The 22,879-nt window shown below is 52.7% G+C and overlaps 1 protein-coding gene across 47 annotated transcripts in view; it reads left to right on the top strand.

Moving 5' to 3' along the window:
• Positions 1-22,879, top strand: part of TK2 (thymidine kinase 2) — a 1,024,677-nt gene that overhangs the window by 998,125 nt on the left and 3,673 nt on the right. For 14 of the 47 annotated variants that reach the window (XR_014805790.1, XR_002344553.2, XR_014805789.1 and 11 more), the window contains 6 exons: positions 5,059-5,133; positions 6,938-6,991; positions 9,298-9,387; positions 11,228-11,301; positions 19,620-19,708; positions 20,723-20,802. Coding sequence is in view for 39 of the 47 variants with exons in the window: in XM_084960143.1 (XP_084816269.1) it covers positions 5,059-5,133; positions 6,938-6,991; positions 9,298-9,387; positions 11,228-11,301; positions 19,620-19,708; positions 20,723-20,802 (462 nt within the window). In the remaining 8 variants the exon portion in view is untranslated. Of the gene's footprint in view, positions 1-5,058; positions 5,152-6,937; positions 7,821-8,074; positions 9,388-11,227; positions 11,302-19,619; positions 19,709-20,722; positions 20,803-21,793; positions 22,537-22,879 lie in introns of those variants that run through there. The other 33 variants (XR_002344552.2, XM_021093997.2, XM_021093987.2 and 30 more) reach the window with 14 other exon arrangements.

Genomic DNA, 22,879 nt, shown 5'->3' with positions numbered 1-22,879 from the left:
GTGTGGTCTGCCATTCTCCAGACACACAGTGGGTGGGCCGTGGGAAGTGGTGTGGAGCCTGCATTCAGGCCCAGGGCTGCTCTTAATCATTCAAGTCCTCTGGTTCCTGTGTGGCCCTGGGGACCCGGACATCCAGCAGCCTGTGTGCTTACCCTATGAGGGAAATGGCAGTGAGTAGGACGACGGTGGCTCCAGAATCAGGGAGTAGGGGTGGGGCTTCTAGAGGATGATGACTGAAGAGAGACTTGGGGAGCTTTGAGGCCTCCTGGGAGAAAGAGGAGAGGGTGCTGCAGGGGTGTTGGAGCAGAGGGCACTGTAGGGGCAGGTCACGGAGGGATGAGAGCCTGAGGCTGGGGCCCACCCAAAGGGGTGCCCTGTGGGTGGGGCCGGGACTGGAGACAGATCCCAACACCCAGAGCCACTGAAAGACTTTGCTGGACATGATGTGGCTGACCTCTCAGGAGGAGGAGGTGAACCGTGGACAGGGGATGAGGGATGGCGCTGGGCTGGACTGGAGGCGGGGAGGCTGCTCAGCCGGGGGGGCTAGAGACCTTAACTGGGGGCCAAGAGACAGCGCAGGTTCTGCGAATGAGTAGGAAGCAGGGCCCAGGGCTTTGCTGAGTTGCTGGGTGAGGAGGAGGACATCTAGGGCCTTGAGGTGTCTGGACAGAGGGCTCACTCAGCCTTTCCTGAGGACGGGCTCAGGAAGAGAGGCCATAGGTGGGTGTTGGGAGGTGGTGAATTGAAGGGACATGCCATGGGACAGGACAGGGAATATCTGGGCCGAGCTGCAGCTGGGACGTGAGTCACTGCCACAGAATTACAAAATAAATTCCAAAGTCGAGTTTGAAAGTGCAGGGGACTAAGATAATCAGATGAACAAAGCCTGAACAGACATTTCTCGAGGGAATTTATTAATGGCCAGTAAAGGTAAGAAAGTGCTCAACCTCCCTAACAGAGCAAGACTGCTTTTGGAAATGGAGCGGTGAAAGCTATGGATCAGACCGGGGACCTGGGTTCCGTCCCGGCTCTGCTCTTTAGTAGAGGTGGCCAAGCCCTAATTTCCCCGTCTGCGTAAAGGGGCAAATAATTCCCAGCCATGATCGTTGTGAGGATCAATTTGCAATGTTGGCAAAGCCCACCGGGGCCAGTACTAAATGTCTAGTCGGCGGCGGGCATCATTATCCTTATTGCGAATAGAACCGACAAAGGTTTAGAACGAGATAAATCCAGTATTGGTAGGGTAAGCTAAAATGCTCACTCGCATCCTGTTAAAAGGTGTGCGCGTGGGGACAGCATTTTTGAGGGTAATTTGGCATCGTGCATCAGTAGCCATGAAAACGCATTTATCTTTTGATGTGGTGGTGACACTTCTAGAAGTCTGTTGAAGGGGAATAGTCAGAGCCAATGACAAGGATGTATGTACAGGCATTTTCGCGACAGCACTATCTGTCTTATCAAAAAATGGGCGTCGCAAAACAGTTTTATCATAAAATAAAAATAACGACAGAAAGTAACAGCCGACGGTAGAGATTTCAATAGTTCATGGTGTATCTTATACGATGGAATATTCTTCAGCCATTGAAAAGCATGTTTTTGAAAAACATTTAACGACCTGGGGACGTACTCGGTATGTAAGAGATGAAAAAAATAAGGGTAAAAACATATGAAATATGATCCAAATGAAATAATATAGAAACTGTCCATAGGGAAAGAAAACAGGAAAGGACTTGTCAGTGGGTGTCTGGGAAAGTGGGTGTGAGTGCAGGAGAGGGAGAGGGAATTTGGGGACTGAGGCTGGAACTCTTAGTTCTTTGAATGTGAGATAAAATTAAACTGGGTTCCTTTATAAAAAATGGCTCTATTGAGTTATGATTTACATACCCCCAAATTCACTAGTTTTAAATACACAGCTTACTGATTTTTTTTTAGGAAATTTACAGAGTTGTGCAACACCTCCATCTAATTTCAGAGCGTTTTATCGCTCAGAAAAGAAACCTCATGCCCACTGCAGTCACTCCCCCGGACCCAGGCACCCGCTACCCTGCTTCCTGTCTCTATGGATTGGCCTTTTCTGGAGGTTTCCTATACACTGGAGTCATACAGCGTTTTGGTCTTCATGTCTAGCTTTTCTCACTTTGTAGAATGTCTTCGAGGGGCACGCATGTCGAGCAGGTGTCTGTCTGTGTGTCATTCCTTTGTGTTGCCGAATAGCGAGCGTTACTGTAGCGTTTCGTGGTGTGAATGTCCCATGCTTTGTTTATCCATTTGCTGGTCGTTAGCCATTTGGGCAAGTTTCCATTTCACTGCTGATTTCTCAGGGTCTTTGATGGGACAGCATAGATTCTGGCTCTTCCAGTGGCGGCTTTGGAAAGGAAAGCCTGGTTCTGATTCGCCATCTCAGTGGCAGTTATCTTTGGAATCATGAGTGGCTGCTGCTGTCTTCTTTTCATTCTCTATATTTCTTACTGTGAGAAGGCTTGGCTTCTGTCTGCAGAAAAGATTGAATGTTGTGATTTTCAAATAAGGCCAGGGGGTGCCTCACCGTGTCTGTTACCATCACAGAAAGTTGGAATCCAGGCCCAAGGGCAGACGCAAGGGGAGGTAAAGCTTGGCACATCCTGCCGGGGTGGGGGGTGGGGGGGTGCCTGGCTGGCACCATGCTCCCCGGGCGTCGTAACCATCTTTTCTTGGCATTTCCTGTTCCTTTTCTCCTCCAGTTCACGCTCATTCCGAGCTCAGTGGATGCCGGGCCTGGCTCCGAGTCCTCAGGGCCTGGCACATGGAAGGCCTTCAGCCAGCTGTGGAAAGACTCTCAAAGATGAGAAATGTGTAGAGAAAACAATACTTGTCTGCAAGATGCTGAAATGGGGTGATATTTCTCTCTCAGTGGAGGGATCATGGGCAGTATTTTCTGCCTTATGATTTTCTCTGTTTTTGTCAAGGGGTGTGCACTTCTCTTATTCTAGTTTCAGACATCACTTTAAAAAAAAAATTAAAGACTTCCTTTGCCCGGCTCCTTTCTTCCCTCCACGACAGGAACTTTGTGCGACTCTTCATGCCTTGCCTGCTCTAGCGGGTAAACCAGTGGGTAATCCAAGGCCTTCGTTCTGCCAACTTGCAGGATTTCGTGGTGGGACTAGGAACACGTATTCTGGGGAGAGGGTCTCACGAAGACCTTCCTTGCAGTGAACAGGAAAGAAACAATCTGTGCAGAACCATGTTGAAGTCAGGCTGTTTTCAAGTGTCTAGGAAGAGGGAAAGTCCTTTCCTCTACAGAACAACAAGAGGTCCGCTCCCCCGGTGCCCTGATGGGACCCTCTTTTGCACACTCTTTTGGGTTCTTAGAGGTTCTGGTCCTGAAGGAGTGAAGTGTCGGCGAGTCGGGGTCGAGGGCCAGGCCTCCCGGATCCCCGTTACAATCAAGGCAGGAAGAAACCTTCGTATGCGACTGCGGGAGAGTGCAGGTGCTGGGGAGCTCGTGGAGCTGGGCCCGGCGAGGCAGCCCCCCGTGAGCCCGTGTTTTATGGAGAGTGTGGCTGAGGATCCACTAGGGTCGTGACGAGGGGTCTGCCAGGCCTGGTATGAATTCCAGCTTTTTCCCCACCAACCCTGGCACCTGGGACAAGTCACCTGGTGGCCCACGTTTCTCTGGTTCCTCCAGCCTGGGTGTAAAGGTTGCTGTGCAGCAGGGCAGGTCCCCTGTGGCTCTGTGTACCCCAGGGGACATTGAATATGTGTGTGTTCTCCCAGGCCAGTTCGTCTCCTCACTATGTGGGACTGCCCATTTCCTCTCATGGTCTCTGGAGCCAAAGCCACTTGGCCCGTGTCACCAGCAGCCCTGGCTGAGCAGAGCCTTGTCAGAGTTGCTGGGCAGCAGGTTTGAGGGCCCCTACCCGACTCTGACTGAGAGGGTCTGGGTGTTCCACTGGTGCTCCTGGAGCAGGGTTCTGTGGGTTGCTCACTGAGAAGCCCCGCCCCGGACCTGCGGGGCTCAGCTTCCTGCGCTTTGAAACCACTTGGAGAGCTTTCCAAGGTACTGAGGGCGAGTCCCACCCAGAGATGGTGCTGGGATTGGTCTGGGCTGTGGTTTCCTTGTGGAGCTTCTTAAAAGTTCCCCGCTTAGCTACATGATTCTAGCACATACCTAAGTTGGAGAGCCTCCGCCTAAGCGGGAGAGCCCCCTGCCTCAAGCGCTTTCTTTCTCTGCTCTGAGATGCTTGCAGGAGGCTCCTTGCCCTGGTATAGGTAGGCCTCTGCCCCCGGGGCCAGCAGTGCGAGCAGAGTCTTGGGCCAGACTCTGCCCCCTGCTTTACGCCCTTCTAGAGCCTCATCTTTCTCTGCTGGGTAAACCTGGAGACCTACTTCTCAGGTGCTGCCAAGGTTAAGGTCAGAATTGGTATATGTTACACATCCTAGTCCTTCTCTCCTGTTCTGATCCCATCCTGTCCATGGCCAAGCGTGTTTTCCTGCACACAGTGGTGAGTTGGGTTCTTCATAACATGCGCGTGCTTCCCAACCTGAACGCCATTCGGCTCTGGTTAGGGAGGCAGGACCCTTAGGCCTGAGATCTAATAGTCTGCTGGGGAAGGGCAGAGCCAGGGTGGCTGAGGGCCAGCTGTGCGGTGTCTAGGGGTTGACCTAAGGGACGTTTTCTGCTGGAGGACAGTGGTCCGGTGGCTGCCCCTGGAGGAAGGGATCAGGTTGTTAGTTACTGTTACTAACAACTGGACCTTGGGGGTTTCCTGCAGTGAGATTTTTGTGTACACACTGACGTCTTGGACTGAACCAGTTACGCTGTTCAGCTGTGTCCTTCCCTAGAAATTCTTCCTTGATACTCCCTGAGGCACTCCATTTCTGGTTCAGGTTTATTTATTTTAAAAATTTTGGGGTTTTTGTTTGTTTGTTTTTTTGTTTTGGCCACGCCTATGGCATCTGGAAGCTCCCAGGCCAGGGATCGCATCTGAGCCAGAGCAGTGACACTGCCGAACCCTTAACCACTAGGCCACTAGGGAGCTCCCCATGTGTGGTTCTGACGTGCACTTGTTTTTTTCCTAGATCTGTGTTGAAGGCAACATTGCAAGTGGGAAGACGACATGCCTGGAGTTCTTCTCCAACACCAGAGACGTTGAAGTACGGCTTCCACACCAGGTTTCAAGGCGCCTGCAAGAGCTTGGCGTCTTTATTAAGGCTGCGAACTAGCCCTGTCCAGTAGAAGGGCTGCTGGGGAGTTGAGGGCATCCTCTGTGGGAGGAGGGAGCGGCCCCTTGCAAGCTTGTGCTTGGTTTCTGGCCACATTTGGCACCATGCTCCCTTTCCCATGGCTGATTTTGCTTTGTACCCTCTCACCGTATATCTTAGCCATTTGCTGTGTCCTGTGCGTCCTCCTGGTGACCCAGACTCAGGGAGGTAGGGGTCTGGGGCATTGTAGACACACCTGTCCTGAGCGGTGTAACTCTCACTGAAGACCTTGCAGCAATAACCGTCACACCAGCAATGCCAGCTAGCCTAGCGAGGGTCATGCTCGATGCCAGGCACTGTGTCAAGGCTTCCCTGCGTCGTGTAATTGATCTCATCCTTACCAGAGCAGTCACTAGAGATAGGTCTGTCATTGCTTCAGTTGCAGAGGAGAACACTGAGGCTCAGCGAGCTTGCACTGCTTGGCCAGTGTCACACTGCCAGTGCGTGGAGGAGCCAGATCCCAGCCCAGGCCGTCTGCTCCAGGGCCTTGTTCGGTTCTGTGGTGTGAAGAGCTTTGGGGGCTTTAGGTTTCAGCTCAGTGCTCTCTAGGTTTCTCTCTCTGGTGTAGGTTCTTCTGGCCCCTCTATACCCCTACTTTCTACTCCTTCTCAGGGTTTGAAAATATGTGTTGATTTCTGTGGTGATCTGATGAATGTCTGCCTCCCCAGTAAGTTTCAAGTTGCATGAAGGCAGGGCTGGGGCGGCTTTGCTCCTGCTCTATCCTTGGGGTCTAGGATGGCACCCTGGACCATGGGTGCTCAATGTGCCACAGATGGGGCACAGGTCTGGGTTGCCTAAGACACATCCTCTGGTGGGCCTGAGTAGGGCAGCATATGCTCCTCAGGGACAGGAGTGGAGCGCTAAGACCCGGAAGGAGAGGGAGGTGGAGGGAATGTTTCACAGAAGAAGGGATATTTGAATTGGATTTTGAAGGGTGTGTAGGAGTTCTCTATGTAACAAAGGTTGAGGTGCCGTGAGGCAAGCTGGGCACCCTAGGCGGAAGGAACAGCATGAGCAAAGACACAAAGGTGTGAACGGTGGGGGGAGGTTGCTTGTCAAGGGTCCCGTGCGTTGCGTTCCCTTGGTCTCTTGTGAACTCTGGCACCTGCTCACACGCACTTGAAGGTCCCCCGAGGGGTCTGGATAGTCTCAAAATCTTGGCCCCAGTAGCGCCATTTCCATCCTTTCTAGTACACACCTGCACACCTAGAAAGGCTCCTGGCATAGTTTATGGAGGTTACTAAAGAAACACGACTCTTTGCTGTCGGTGTGCCCAGCACGGAAATCAGAGGGAGGAAGCAGAGGCAGAGCAGACCGCCAGGGTCACAGGAGAGCCCCCAGGCGGGGAGCTGGGCTCAGACCACAGCCTAAAGCGCCAGAAGTGGCCTGCCTCTAGGCTTGTCTCACCTCCCTACCCGGCCACCAGGCTGGGCAGTGGAGACCAGGGTGGAACACATGGAGGAGGGTGGCGTGTGCATATCCTTGCACATGGGGGTGGACGGAGTGGGTCTCGGCCTGTTTCTCCAAGTCACGCCAAGAGGCCAGGTCTGGATGGCATTGTGGCCTTGCAGGGGGTGTTGCTCAACTGTCTTGGCCCACCCTGGGCGCCTAAATCTTGACTCTCAGCCCCAACACATTCCTGCACAGGGCTCAGAACTGAGCAGCAGCAGCTTGCTGATGGGTCCTTTCCTTGCAGGTGTTACCGGAGCCTGTGCCCAAGTGGAGGAATGTCCGAGGCCACAATCCCCTGGTGAGTGTTGTTTCCCGTGGGCACCACCAGCTTCCCCTGAGGACGCTGGGGCTGGTGCCTGAGCCTGCACCCTGCCCAGACTAAATAAGGCAGAAACTGTCAGAATCTTTGACTGAAGCATTCCAGAGAGGGGACAAGAGCGAGAGAAGGTGAGAGAAGATGGAATGCCAGTTGTGGGCCTGACAGAGAAGCCTCAGAAACATTCCGTCCTCCAGGCCCCAGCGAGGCACCGGGGCTGCGTCATTGTGTAAGAACGAGAGCTGCAGACCTTAGGGGTTAGGGGTGGCATTTCACGGGACACGGTCCAAGTCTCACAAGTCTGAGTATCAGTGGTACAAAGAGCATTTCCTATGATGGTCTTAGAATAAAAAATAATAGAATTCGGTATTTTTATACGTGTGTCCACTCGGGAGCAAGATTGGTGTTTTTTGTACAAAATCTCCATTCATGGCTTTCTCTGAATTGATTTTCTCAGGCAGAAAGGTATTTGTTTCTGCAGCTGTCAGACAAGAGGGAGTGCTTCTCCTAACCTTCCTAAGGTTTTCTTTCACCCACAGTTAGAAGTCTGCAGTTGTTTTTTCTTTTTATTGCCACACCAGCACATATGGAGGTTCCCAGGCTAGGGGTTGAATCAGAGCTGCAGCTGAGGCCTAGACCACAGCCACAGCAATGCCAGATCCGAGCCACATCTGCGAGCTGCACTGCAGCTTGGAGCAACAGCAAATCCACTGAGTGAGGCCAGGGATCGAACCTGCATCCTCACGGACACTAGGTTGGGTTCTTAACCCACTGAGCCACATTGGGAACTCCCAGAAGCCTTCAGTTTTCAGTGCAGAGCACCAGAGTTTCATTAGTTCAGCCAAGGACAAAGAAAGCAGAAATGTGGGAGTTCCCGTTGTGGCGCAGTGGTTAACGAATCCGACTAGGAACCATGAGGTTGCGGGTTCGGTCCCTGCCCTTGCTCAGTGGGTTAACAATCCGGTGTTGCCATGAGCTGTGGTGTAGGTTGCAGACGCGGCTTGGATCCTGCGTTGCTGTGGCTCTGGCGTAGGCCAGTTGCTACAGCTCCGATTCGACCCCTAGCCTGGGAACCTCCATATGCTGCGGGAGCGGCCCAAAGAAATAGCAAAAAAAAAAACAGATTGGGGTTATTAGCAAGCGGACCCTGGAGCCGGAAATATTTTGTATCTGCAGGCAATGGAGAGGGGTGGAAGAGGTTCTGCTTTTTTTTTTGGTCTTTTTGTCTTTCCTAGGGCTGCACCCGAGGCATATGGAGGTTCCCAGGCTAGGGGTCCAATTGGAACTGTAGCTGCCGGCCTACACCAAGCAACACCGGATCCTTAACCCACTGAGCGAGGCCAGGATTGAACCTGCAACCTCAAGGTTTCTAGTCGGATTCGTTAACCACTGAGCCACGACAGAAACTTCTGCTTTTTTGTTTTTTGTTTGTCTTTTTAGGGCTGCATCCATGGCATATGGAGGTTCCCAGGCTAGGGGTCAGTCGGAGCTGTAGCTGCTGGTATACACCACAGCCACAGCAACACAGGATCCTAACCACGTCTGCGATCTGAAGCACAGCTCACGGCAACACTGGATCCTTAACCGACTGAGCGAGGCCAGGGATGGAACCTGCATCCTTATGGATGCTAGTTGGATTCGTTTCCGCTGAGCCACAACGGGAACTCCTCCAGGGAAGTTCCGTTTTAGAGAGGATGGCTGGGAAGGCATCTCTGACAGGGTGACATTTGAGCAGAGATCTAAACGAAGCAAGGGGGTGAGCCGTGAAGATATTTGGAGGAAGAATGTTCAGAGAGAAGGCACAGCAGATGCAAAGGCCCTGAGGTGGGCTCACGCTTCGGTGTTCGGGGAACACGAAGGCGGCTCGTGGGGTTGGAAGCTCAGTGAGCCAGGGGAAGAATGGTCTGAGATGGGAGGAGATGGCTGTGATTGTCTGGGCCCTTTGGGCTTTGGCGAGGGCTTTGGCCTTGGTTGTGAATGCAGTGGGAAGCCAGTGAATGCACTGAGCAGGGCAGTGATGGGAACTGGCTGCTAGATAGAGAGCAAACCCCGGGGGCTCAGTGACCACGATTGAATGACTGAGTGACTGCGCCCTGGGACTTTATTACAGCTCCTGTTACAACTGTTCTTGGGCCGTCCTCTACCTGAGCCAGTGTCTGTCTCTGTGATGATGTTGGGTTCATCTCTGGCCCCAGCCCAGCCTATAAGTCTCATGAGATGGCTGTCAGTGACCGGAGTCCTAGAGATGGAGCATTTTGAGATAAAGCCCTGTGTTCTCCCCCCTGCAGGGTCTGATGTACCGTGACGCCTCTCGATGGGGCCTCACGCTGCAGACGTACGTGCAGCTCACCATGCTGGACCTGCACACTCGTGCGCAGGTATGTTTCAGAGGCTTGGTTTCAACCTCCTTAAACACAGTTTCCTTCAAATCAGGGCCAAGTCGTTGCCAGGAAGGGAACCCTCCCAAGGAAGCGGCTGGGCCTTCAGTGCTGCTCAGCCTCTTCTGTCCCTGGGGCCAAGGTCTGTGTTCCCACAGGTCTCTGAGGACTGGCCTCTGGCCCCGCCCCTGCCAGCCTCAGCCTACCCAAGAACTGACCCTGATGCCACGTGAGCCCGAGTCTTCATGACCTGAATGTTTCTGGGCTCATCGCCTTTGACTCAGGTTCTCCTCACAGTGTGGTACCTGCACAAGGAGCAGCAGTGGCACCGGGAAACTTGTTAGAGATGCACATTTTCTGTCTCCATCTTGGACCTGTTGAATCAGAAATTCTGGAGATGAGGCCCCACAATCTGTGTTTTTACCAAGCTCTTTGGGTGCTTTTAATGCACGCTCTTTTCCTCTGTGTGAGAACCCGCTATATAACCTTCACAAGGCCTCTTCGTATTTTTGGTTCAGATTCTTGAGAGAAAGAATCTGACTGGCTCGGCCTGGGGCAGATGTCCAGCCCTGGGCCAGTGCAGATCATGGGGCACAAACATGTGCTTGGACCCTTGTCTATGTGTGTGAGAGAGAGAGATAGGGCAGAATCTTTGAGAAGACAGGCTGGCAGTGGGGATCCCACTGGCACCTGAGAGACTGGCATTGGAGGCTCTCCTTGAAGGAGACAGGAGATCCCTACAACCAGTTGCTGTGACACAGTCATTCGCTGGGTGGTTTGCAGAGCTGGGCACTTGCAACCTAGCTTTCATTTTGTAAATCTGCATCTTTTAAAAGTGGAAAAAGACAGGAACAGAACCCTATGAATTTCTGCTTCCCCAAAGATCTGTCTGAAAGATAGAGATTAGAGGATCTAAGGTGGGCGCTCGCCCGACCGTTCCTGAGTTTGGGGCTCCATCGCAAAGGTAAATCGTGTCTTAGTGTGTCTGAATTTAATGGGCCAGAGCTGTGTTCCCATATTGAAGGGAGTCTTTCAGGAAGGAGGCAGAGAAAGAGATGGTCAGACTGGGAAAGGGGAGCAGGAGGGGAGAGGGATGAATGGGGAGCTAAGTGACGAGAGGACGGAAAATGGAAAGGGAGGCAGGTGGACAGAGAGACGAGCAGGGAGAGAGAGAGTCTGAAATTCCCAAGTTACCGCTTTGAATCAGCCTCTGATTGGTCGGTTCCGGTCCCATTGGTGCTGTGGTGTCAGAGGAAGGGCACCTCCGTCTTCCCAGCGGGACCCTCTGGACAAAGGGAAAGGCTGCCTGTGGAGGGTGTGGGCACGCTGGCAGAGCCGCAGCATCAGCATCCTTTCCGGCAGGGAGCCCCCACCCATGCTGTGAGAGGCCGTGCAGTTGGCAAGTGTCCTTGTGGGGTTCCAGAAAGCCCCACCCCAGCCCTCTCTCGGAGCTTCCCCTGCTTAAGCAAGTGCACCCTGTTCAGGTCCATGCTAAGCACCACATTTTGCACTGGCCACCACTTTCCTGGGCCACGCTGGCACTTTTTCCAGCGCTTCCCCAAACCCTCCGTCCAGTGAAGCCTCACCTCTCCTGGGGAGAGGCTGCTGCTGACAGGCCTTCCCGCAGGTCCAGTGAGGCTCAGGGTGCGGGCAGGGCCCAGGGCTGAGGAAGCCTGATCTGAGACACGTGCTTCTCCTCGAGTGGCCGCCTCCCTCTCCTGCGGCCTCTCAGGTCTTGTGCTCATCGAAGACCATAGGCGGGGGAGAGACGGGCTTTCTGCAAGGCTTCCTGACCCCTGCTCTTTGCTTGAGTCATGAATCACTTTCTCTTTTCTTCCAGACGTTACCTGTACGGTTGATGGAGCGGTCAATTCACAGCGCAAGATACGTTTTTGTAGAAAACTTGTATAGAAGGTACCGTAGTTTACATAATAAGTTATTAAACCATTACATTTTTAGAAGTGAGGTTGGAACTTATATATCTAATTGACAGCTGTTGAGTCTCTGCTGTATTGAATTAGTTATCTGTTGCCACAGTGACCCTGTGTAATAACCAACTGAGCCCTTGAGCCTGTGTGGTCCCAGGATGAGAGGCTTTGTCCCCCCACCTTAAGCATCCCCAGTGCCGTGGGGTTGGGGTTGGCGGCCAGGGCAGGTCCTGACTGTGGCTGTGTCTTCTGGCCTCAGAACTTCCTCGTGGGCTCTACCCTGCCAGCAGGCAGCGTTCCAGATGCTGGAGCCCTGTCTCCTCCCAGCTCTGGGCTCCTCAGTGGGGCTGGGGCGTCTACTGCTGGCTTACAGGACCCTTGGCTCTCTCCTCTGTGCCTGCTTGCCAGCACCTCCGCCACAGGGAGGAGAGGCAGGGGAGCCGAGAGGACGAGGGTGCCCCGCTGGTGTCCCTTTACCGCGGACCCTGGCACTCGGGTGTGATTCCTGTGACCCTGCGTAGCTGGGCTCTCTCTGTCTTCTCATTGTGGTCAGCTTGGCCGGTTCTGTGTGACAGCCAGTGGCTCTTTTTGAAGAGGGTGACCTGGAATGGAATGAGGTCAGGGGGAGAGTGGGGTGTGGACTTAGGTACAGTTGGGTTCCATCCCGGCTCTGGAGTCCTAGTGAGCATGACCGGGTTCCCGAACCTTTCTGAGCCCTTCTCTCTAATCCTGTCACTCATCTCTGGTGACCGTTTGGACAGGTTGCCTGGTGAAGGTTTTGTGATCCTTGCCCACCTTGGTCTTCACGAAATTGGCCAGTTTAACCCCCTCGACTGCCATAGGCTGCCTGACGCCTGTGAGCCTCTTTGCTTGTCCCGGGGGCAGGGTTAGGCGTTGCCTGATGTCTGGGCTTTGGTTCCTCACACCCATGGCTCTTCATTACAGCGCTTCTGACAGTGGTTCTCTATTCCCTAACCTCTGGCTGGGTCCCTGTCACTGGTCCAGATACTGGGGCCTTGCCCTGGGCTGTTTCATGGGAAGGGTAGGAAAAGGCTGTAGCTTTTCTTCTTTTCTTCTTTCTTTCTTTCTTTCTTCCTTCCTTCCTTCCTTCATTCCTCTCTCTCTCTCTCTCTCCCTTCCTTCCTTCTTTTCTTCCTTTCTTCCTTCCTTCCTTGGTCTTTCCTGCCTGGCATTTCATAGTTAGGCCTCCCCTGGCCCTCCCAGAGTGCCTGGCATCGCAGTTAGGGTTTCTGTGGACAGTGAAGCACAGAAGAAGTATGCAGTGTCCTTGAGTCCTGGGACCTAGTCGTTTTAAGTTTTCCCATCCTTCAGAGGCATGGATTTCCCTGAAGACCTTGTTGGAGCCTCAAGACTGATGGGAGCCCAGAGGCTGTCAGTTGGTCCATGGCCTTGGGTGCTCCAGAGGTTGCCAGGAGCAGAAGGGCACCTTGGAGGGCCAGGCCATTTACCACTTTGGTCTCAGGGAGATGCGAGAAGGTGGTGCTCCTCGAACCCTCTCCCTGGAGTCCTCCAGAGGCAGAGGGAAACTCACCTAGGCAGCTGCCTCCCCACAGGTCCTCCCAGGCCGGGGAGCCCGAAGCAGCCTACTGACAAACTGGCAATTTCCTTGATGTCACCTCTGTTATCTTTAGAGGATCATTTAGACTTTGCGTTCTCGTATCTAACACGTCCTTCTGATCGTACCTGTAACAAACTCTCTGCTCAGTCTGTGGCTTAGAGTCCCTTTCCCTCAGCCAGTCTCCCCAGAGTCCCCGAGTTAGGGAGGCTGAGAGGCCCCTTCCCAGTGCTGGCCATTGCCTTGTGGTTGGATCCAGCTTGTCTCTGTTCCCTGGAGATACGGCCATGGCTCATGTGTTTGAGGGGCAGAAGTTTGTGTAATTTTGCCACTGGGGGTTAATTGCCGTCGAGGAAGATTCTGGTTACACAGTCTTTCCTTAAAGATGTAAAGAACCTTGCAGAAAAAGCCTTTGATACCATCCAACACCCATTTCTGATAAAAACCCTTGAGAAAGGGGGAGTAGAGGGAACCTACCCCAACAGAGTAAAGGCTAAATATGACAAACCCAGAGCTAACATCGTTCTCAGTGGTGAAAAGCTGAAAGAATTCCCGCTGAGATCAGGAACAGGACAAGGTGTCCGCTCTCGCCACTACTCTTCAGCATAGTTCTGGAAGTCCTAGCCACAGCATTCAGAGAAGTAAAAGAGATAAAAGGAATCCAAATTGGAAAGGAAGAAGTAAAACTACCACTATTTGCAGATGACGTGATACCATACCTAGAGAATCCTAAAGACTCTACCAAAAAACTGTTAGAGCTCATCCATGAATTTGGCAAAGTTGCAGAATGCAAAATTAATACACAGAAATCAATGGCATTTTTATATACTAACAATGAAAGATAAGAAGGAGAAATTAGGGAAGCAATCCCATTTACCATTGCATCCAAAAGAATAAAATACCTAGGAGTAGACCTACCCAAAGAGACAAAAGACCTGTACTCTGAAAACTGTAAGACACTGATGAAAGAAGTCAAAGAAATCAAACATACCATGCTCTTGGATTGGAAGAGTCAGTATTGTCAAAATGACTATACTACCCAAGGCAATCTACAGATTCAGTGCAATCCCTATCAAAGTACCAAGGGCATTTTTCACAGAACTCGAACAAAATACTTTAACGTGTGTTTGGAAGCACAAAAGGCCCAGAATAGCCAAAGACATCCTAAAAAATAACAATGGAGCTGGAGGAATCAGGCTCCCTGACTTCAGACTATACTACAAAGCAGCAGTCATCAAAACCGTATGGTACTGGCACAAAGACAGAAATATAGATCAGTGGATCAGGATAGAAAGCCCAGAATTAAACCAACGCACCTGCAGCCAACTAATCTATGACAAAGGAGGCAAGAATATACAGTGGAGAAAAGACAGCCTGTTCAATTAGTGGTGCTGAGAAAACTGGACAGCTACATATAAAAGAATGAAATTAGAACGCTCCCTAACACCATACACAAAAATAAACTCAAAATGGATTAAAGACCTAGATGTAAGACCAGATACTATAAAATTCTTAGCGGAAAACACAGGCCAAACACTCTCCAACAGAAAGTAGAGCAATGTCTTCTCAGATCCACCTCTTACAGTCATGACAGTAAAAACAAAAATAAACAAGTGGGACTCAGTTAAACTTAAAAGTTTCTGCACAGCAAAGGAAACCCTAAACAAAATGAAAAGACAACCCACAGAGTGGGAGAAAATCTTTGCAAATGAATCGACTGACAAGGGATTAATCTCCAAAATTTATAAATATGTTCTGCAGCTCAATACCAAAAAAACAACCCCATCAAAAAATGGGCAGAAGATCCGAACAGACAGTTCTCCAAAGAAGACATATGAATGGCCAAAAAACACATGAAAAGATGTTCAACATCACTCAGAGAGATGCAAATCAAAACCACGATGAGGGACCACCTTACACCATCCAGAATGGCCATTACTGAAAAGTCTACAAACATGAAGTTCCGGTCGTGGTACAGCAGAAATGAATCCGACTAGGGACCATAGGTTTCGGATTCGATCCCTGGCCTCAGTGGGTAAAGGACCCGGCGTTGCTGTGAGCAGTGGTGTAGGTCAAAGACAGGGCTTGGATCTGGCTTTGCTGTGGCTCTGGCATAGGCCGGTGGCAACAGCTCAGGTTAGACTCCTAGCCTGGGAACCTCCATATGCCGAGGGTGCGGCCCTAAAAAGACAGAAAAGACAAAAAAAAAAAAAAAAAAAAAAAGGTCTACAAACAATAAGTGCTGGAGAGAGTGTGGTGAAAAAGCAACCCTATTACACTGTTGGTGGGATTGTAAATTGGTGCAACCACTGTGGAAAACAGTATGGAGATACCTCAGAGAACTAAACATAGAACTTCCATTTGATCCAGCAATCCCACTCCTTGGTATCTATCCAGAGAAAACCATGACTTGAAAAGACACATGTCCTCTAATATTCATTGCAGCACTATTTGCAATAGCCAAGGCATGGAAACAACCTAAATGTCCATTGGCAGAGGAGTGGATCCAGAAGATGTGGTACATATACACAGTGGAATATTACTCAGCCATCAAAAGGAATGAAATACCGGCATTTTTGGCAACCTGGATGGACCTAGAAATGATCATGCTAAGTGAAGTCAGCCATACAATGAGACACCAACATCAAATGCTTTCACTGACATGTGGAATCTGCAAAAAGGACACAATGAACTTCTTTGCAGAACAGATACTGACTCACAGACTTTGAAAAACTTACGGTTTCCAAAGAAGACAGTTCAGGGGGTCGGGGGGAACATGCCAGGGTTGTGGGATGGAAATCCTATAAAATTGGATTGTGATGATCATTGTACAACTATAAATGCAATAAATTCATTGAGTTAAAAAAAAAAAAACTAAGAGTAAATAAAAGTATGCTTGGTAAAGAAAAAAAAAAAGACTTAAAGAACCTGAGGAACTTCTGAGGTGTGGGCTTGTGCTGGAACCAACAGCCGAAGGTGGCGAGAAAAGACTCATGCAGCTCCCACCACTCAGGCGGTTGTGTGGCCCAAGCCACATGGGCTGAGTACTTGAACACAGAGGTTTTACAGGATTGCCTGGTTGGCGTTTTCTAAGAACAGAAGGAAGGGATGTGAGTGGCCCAGCTGGGGAAGTAACGTGCTGACTCACCTGGGCTGGTGGTCGGGGGATCTTTTCAGACCGTGTTTGGAACAACAGGCAGGTCCTCCTACTGCCCCGATGGGCCCCGGGCCTTGGACTCCTCCTCACTGTGGTGCAGACCGGGGACTCCCTGCCTGGGTCATGGGCCTGAGAGCTGTGACCTTCCTCTGGCCCAGGCCAGAGGGACCCTGGACCCACCAGCCCCCTTGGCTGACTGATGTGGGAGGGTGCGTGACGCCACTGGGAGCATAGAGGTTCAGGGTCACGGAGAGCCAGGCTCAAACCCCTGGGCTTAACTCTCTGGGTCTCATCTGTAAATTGGGGCTAAAATCGACCACACAAGGTCTTGTGAAAACAAAAGAAGGCAGTGGGTGCAAGGAGGCTGGCGTTTGAGCTCAAGTTCTGGTCCACCCTGTGCTGTGTAAACCTGTTGCTTTGGGCCTCGGGAGAAGGGGCAGCAATGTGTGTTCCTCAGGGCAACGGGATTCATGTGGACCCATGACCTTGATTTTTGCCCCCCTCAGATGAGGAGGAGGTCCTGTGAACCCCCCCAGGCCACCCCTAGTCGGTCCTGCCCTGTCTGTGTTCTGTGGCAATAAAACCAGTGCCTCGGTGCTGGTGCTGGGCGGCCCGTTCTCGAAGCAGACAGGACAGGAGGAGCCGGGCAGCTGCTGAGGAGCAGAACCGCAGGTGCAGATGCAACAGCACCCGCTGCCTGGCACGGCTCAGGTTCATGGAAGCCAGCTTCCATTTTCTCGCTCCGCTCAGCCAGTGGCCAGTCATCCTGGACGCCCCAGCACCCAGTCCTGCAGCCTCGGAAGGGCTCTCCCGGCCCCTGCCCTCAAGGGGGCTGCCCTGGAGCCACCTGCACGGGCCTCTTCAGAAGAGCTTGGGCAAGGGAGGCCCAGCTTCCCTGTCTGTTCTCGGCCCCTCGGGGGACCCCGGTTTGCCTGGGTTGGGCTGGCAGTGGGGGACCCCTGAGCCACCCAGGAAGAGTCCTCTGACCACCTGGAGCTGATTCCCGGGGGAGCAGCAGCTCTCAGGCTTCAGACACCCACGCAGGTGTGATCCCATCCCACAGCTCCGGCCACCTCCCTGCACACGTGACACTTCGTTGTGATACCGATTGGCTTGGTTTTGGTTAACACTGCTGCGTAGGTCCTGAATTGTGACTCAGTTCAGTGGACACAGCTCTGAGGATCCCCCCGGCTCTGGGATTTGACAGTCTCCCCGAGCCTCGCAGACCCCTGTGGGGTCCTCAGAGACATCTGGCACCAGCTGTCTGGCGTCAGTGTTGGGGACCGTATCGGGCGGCTTTCCCACCACTCTGCTCAGGGCTGGCACCCTTGCATTGCTGATCTGGGCGGGGTCCCCAGGCTTCGTGTTTGGTGGAGGGGGGCGGGACTGATCAGCAGCTTCCTTTTTGCACATCGTCATTCCCTTGGAGTCCGCTTTGTTCTAGAAAAGGAAAACATGTCAGGAGGAGTGGTTTGATGTCTTGAATATCAAATACTCTCAGCTGCAACTAACTGCAACCCAGCTCAAAGTAGCCTGAACAATGAGGTTGTTACAGGGTGTCTTAACGGCAGGCTTTGGGGTTGGTTTCGTTTGGTGGCCCTGCTGCTATTTCTCTGTGTTTTCCTACTCTGTGTCTTGTTCATAGCCTCAGTATGATCCCCTCTTGGTGACAAAATGGCTGTAGCAGAACCAGGCTTCTCATCTGCTGGCCAGAGGGCATGTGTCTTGCCAGTGGCCTTCCTCTAAATGTGGTTTCTATAAACCCCTGCAAACCTCCCTCAGGTCTCACTGGTCAGGTTGGGCCCCCATGGCCAGGGGATGCCCCGAGCTGGTCAGCTTGGCGTGGCCAGGGCAGGGGATGTCCCTAAGACCAGTTGGTTTACCGTGGAGCTTGGGGTGGGGTCTGGTGTCCCTGAACACTCGGGCCTGTGGGATGGACCCTGAATAGGTCCCTGGGCTACTTTTAAGGAGATGGGAGAGATGGACTGGGGGATGGGCCACCACACCAGCCTGTGGTCACAAAGTTGTTACCTTTAGTAGCTGAATTTTGGTCCCCTCTTGATATCCTGGGACTCCCCCCCTTCCCCTCCCACGAAGCTTCCCCCACTTATTCGGGGCTCCTTGCCTGCTAGTCTGCTCTGGTCTCCCTGCAGAGGTCTGATACCTGAGACCCCTCAGGGCGCCAGCAACTGCCCTCTGCCCCTGCTGTTCTCCGGGCACCATGCATTTTCCTGCTGCTCTGCCAGGCACAGCTTTTCTGTGCCCAGGGCCTCGGGTGGTCTCCAGGACCAGGGAGGGTGTCCCCCTCCAGGCTGTGCCACGTCCTGTGGTTTAGTGCCCTGCACAGCCCCCTGCCCCTGTCCGCAGGCAGAAGCCCCCCAGCTGCAAAGGCTCAGGCACCTCTATCCCCTCGTAGCCAGCCTTGCAAACCCAGTTCCCAGCGCATCCAGGGTGGTTTTCAGGATGGGCGGAGTTCCTCTCCCGTGTGTGTGTGTGTGTGTGTGTGTGTGTGTGTGTGTGTGTGTGTGTGTGTGTGTGTGTGTGTGTGTGTGTGTGTGTGTGTGTGTGTGTGTGCGCGCGCGCGCGCGGAGTTCCTCTCCCGTGTGTGTGTGTGTGTGTGTGTGTGTGTATGTATGGGCGGAGTTCCTCTCCCGTGTGTGTGTGTGTGTGTGTGTGTGTGTGTGTGTGTGTGTGTGTGTTTCCTCCAGCTACTGCCCGTCCTCCTGTCTCCTCCCTGCTCATCGCCAGGGCAGAGGACGGATGCCAGGTCGCCCTCTCCCTCTCAGGCTCTTTCTTCCTGTTGCTTTTTCAGTTATCACTTTAAATATGTGGCAGTGCCACCCGTCCGTCCGTCCCCCCACCCCTTGAGAACGAGTGTGTTGTGAAGTTTGGGAAAATACAGAAAAGGATAAAGAAAAAAGCCTCCCATGGTCCGACAGTTCAGAGAAAAGCACCGTGAACCTTTTGGTGGTTGTCTTCCCAGTCTTCCTTCAAAATGTGTGGGGGATACTCTTGGAAGCATGGTCGGATTGTGCTGTATATACAGCTTTCTGTTTTCGCTGAATGATGAACATCGGATTATGCGCATTTTCCATGTCATTAAGTATTATTTTACAACCTCATCGTTTAGTCGCTACGTGGCTCTCTGTTATATAGACGTGGTTTAGTTTTTCATTATTTTAAACAGTGGGCATCCATGATTATTTCCACAAAATCAACTGCGGGAGGTGAGGCGGTTTGCTGCTCCACTGCCCAGCCTGGGCGCTGTCCCCGTTCTCAGGGAACAGGCTTCATAGCCTTTTCCTTGGCCTGGCGTTCCAGGCCCAAATGAATTCTCCCTCGGGCTGTGCTGTGGTAACTTGCCTTATACGGTAACTGAACCTGGCAGCACAAGATTGGAGGCACTTAGGGTCTTTGTCGTCGTTGCCTGTCCAGTGTCTCATGGATCACACTCTGCTTGGTGCCCTTGGCAGTGCCCTTTCCCAACAGCCACCCCCAGATGCTTCTGGGAAATGGTGCAGCCCAGGAACTTTCTTATGGGGAAATAAACGCCTTACGCCTCTCGTTACAGTGGGAAGATGCCTGAAGTGGACTACGTGGTTCTGTCCGAATGGTTCGACTGGATAGTGAGGAACATCGACTTGTCCATCGACTTGATAGGTGAGAAGGTCCCTCCCTGGCCTCCCTCCCCGGGGCCAGCAGGTGGGTGGGGGCCCTCCCCATTGGGGACTCTTCCCCCTCATTAATTCAGCCATCTCCCCGAGGGCAGACAGAATCTGGGGCTGGGAGAAGCTTGCTGGCCCGTGTCCCTCACGCTGCTGTCCCCTGCGTCCACTGTGGCTCAGTGCGCTTGTAAGGGAGGGAGGACAAACGCTGGACATTTGCTGAGAGCTGCTGGGTGCCAGGCCCTTTGCTGAGCTCTGTCTCCACGTGGAAGCTCATGCAGCCTCGCAGTGACCCTGTGGGGCTGGTGACACGGAAAGAGAACCAAAGTCAGGATGAGGGTCAGGATGCCCATCAGGGCCACACGGCTGATCAGTGTGCTGGCTGCGAGCCGGCCCCGGGCTGTGTCTCCTGCTCGGGGCTGCTGGCCAAGGCTTCTCTCAGGGCCTTGCCTGTGCGCCTTCCTCCCCCACCTTTCACTTTCACTTCTAGGCCATGAACAGTCATTAAAGCCAAGTATTTGGTTTTTTAATTTATTTTTATTTTTTACTTTTTAACTTTTTTTATTGTTGTTTTTATTACTCAAATAAATTTACCCACATCTGTAGTTGTATAATGATCATAACAATCCAGTTTCACAGGATTTCCATCCCTTAACCCAAGCACATCCCCCCACGCGCCAAACTGTCTCCTCCAGAGACCATAAGTTTTTCAGTGTCTGTGAGTCAGCATCTGTTCTGCAAAGAAATTCAGTCTGTCCTTTTTGCAGATACCACATGTCAGTGAAAGCATTTGATGTTGGTGTCTCATTGTATGGCTGACTTCACTTAGCATGATCATTTCTAGGTCCATCCAGGTTGCCAAAAATGCCAGTATTTCATTCCTTTTGATGGCTGAGTAATATTCCACTGTGCATATGTACCACATCTTCTTGATCCACTCCTCTGCCAATGGACATTTAGGTTGTTTCCATGCCTTGGCTATTGCAAATAGTGTTTTTTCAAATCTCAGTTTATCTCCAGACCACTCCTGAGACCTGTTACCAGAGGTTAAAGATGAGGTGCAGGGAAGAGGAGAAGGTCATTCCACTGGTAAGAGCCCCTTTCACCAGTGGAGCATGCTCCGTCCTAGCCTGGCCGCAGCTCCTGGGTTCTTTGCGCTGCTGTGGAGGGAGAGAAACAGGAACTGTGGGTCGGAGGGTGAATGCTGCCTTCCTCTGTGGCTGGAGACCACGTATGATGTCCAGGGCTGCTTCACTTCCTGTGGTTCTGGGCTCAGTGGTGGGCACCCGCTGTGCTCAGAGGCGGCCCTTCTCCCGGATGTTGTTGCCCAGGCGTCCCCAGGGCTTGACCTGTCCACCTCCTGAAGATTGCTGGCCTTTGTGCTGGGACCTGCCTGCTTGCTCGCTGCTGCATCCCCATTGCTCTGCCTAGCGCCTGACTGGGAGGTGGTTCTCACTCATGTTTGCCCAAGGCCACATCAGCTCTCGTCGGGACTGTTGTAACAGACTCTCCTTGTCCTGGTCCCTCACTGTCCACAACCCTGTCTGATATCCAGCCTCCACACTGCTGCTTGGGCGATGTTTCCAATACGGAAACTCAGGCCCCATGCCCAGCTCCTTCAGTGCCTCCCCTCACCGCCGTCTAGGATCAGGTCGGCACTGGTAACGTGCCGTCTGCGATCTTGCATGACTGGCTTTGTCCCCCTCCACTGCCTGCCTCTCGTGTTCTGGCTATGAAGAACTAGTTGTGGCTCCCCATACTCTCTCACTCTTTTTCTCTTTCTCTTTCTCACTCGCTCGTGCTCTCTCCCCACCCTCTTTTCACCATGAAATTACACAAATGTGCCTTTTTGTCATGGTTTCTTTTGCCTTCCAAATTCAGCTCACACGTCACCTCCTCCAGGAAGCCTCCCCTGACCTTCCCTCTACTGTGCCCCCTCCCCCGCAGCCTCTGTTCTTATTTTGGTCACAACCATTAGGACAAATATACTGGAACTATTTGTTTATGTGTTTGCTACCCAGCCCTTGCAAAACCACCATTGCCTTTTTAAGATTAGAACTTATTCCCTCTGCATCCCCAGCATGTGTCCCAGGGCTGGGCATGCAGGAGTTGCTCTGTTCATCCTGAACTGAGTGCCCAAGTGAATGCTGCTGGAGATACATGGACAGAGGCTGGGCGAGCATTTACTTGACTCTCACGGGGTCCGAGCTCAGGATGGGCTGCATGGGGGTCCTAGAAATCCAGTCCAGCTTCATGGGGCTCTGGAAGTCCTGTCCAGCTCCCAAGGCTGCCCAGCTTTATTTTCCCCAGGCTGCCCAGCCTTGTTTTCCCCAGGCACCAGCAAGGTAGATTCCAGCCACAAAGGCCCTGGCCTCGCTCTGGGCAGCTGCTTTGAAATCTGGAGATGACATTGATGAGAGGAAGGGCATGAGGAGTGGGGTTGGACCATGCTGGGATGGAGCGCGGCAGCTCTGTGCAGTGACCCAGATGTTCCCAAGACACCAGTCTGGAGTCCTTCCAACTCGCTATCCAGGACATTGTCCTCATGGTTTTGACAAGGCCTGTAGGTCAAGTCTGTTGTTGCCAAGGGAGGAGTCAGTGGTGGGTAAAGGGGCGGCAGTGCGCTTTGCCTGAGAGCTGCGAGGATGGGAGTAAATTGCCGCTTGCACTGGAGGTGTTTGTGGGCCAGATGAGACGGGATGGCACTGTCCCTGCCCTGCGCGTGGGAGGTGTGCCTTCCCCTCCTGCCGGGGACAGAGACATGGTGGCTGGGGGCGTATCCGGGCCCCTCTTCCCCGGGTTTCACCTGTTTTGGCTTCTGAGGTTGGTCCTTATGGTTTCAAGGGTCCACGCACGCATTGCTTGGTGGGGCGCAAGTGTCTGAGTGGGGATCCTGGGCAGGTAAGGGCCACGGCCCTCTTGGTTGGGAGGACAGAGGGGAGGAGTCAGAGGCTGCCCAGGACCCCCCGAAGGAGTGGTGGCCCTGCTGATGGAGAAGTGGCAGATGAGAGGAGCCTGCTGGGAGGGTGCATGCCAAGTGCCAGTGATAGAGTGCGCTGGAGGGATGGGCCGGTGGCCTGAGTGGCGCTTCTGACTGTTGCACTGCCCTGGCGGGTCGGCGGGGTGTTTGGCTGTGTTTATCGTTGTCTGCCTGAGCTGGCTTGGC

This window comes from Sus scrofa, chromosome 6 (genome assembly GCF_054392235.1).
Source record: "Sus scrofa isolate SSC_HxYL_T2T_F1_AM1 chromosome 6, Sscrofa_HxYL_maternal_Yorkshire_Landrace_v2.0, whole genome shotgun sequence".
Taxonomy (NCBI): domain Eukaryota; kingdom Metazoa; phylum Chordata; class Mammalia; order Artiodactyla; family Suidae; genus Sus; species Sus scrofa.
This window is presented reverse-complemented; position numbering and strand designations above follow the sequence as displayed.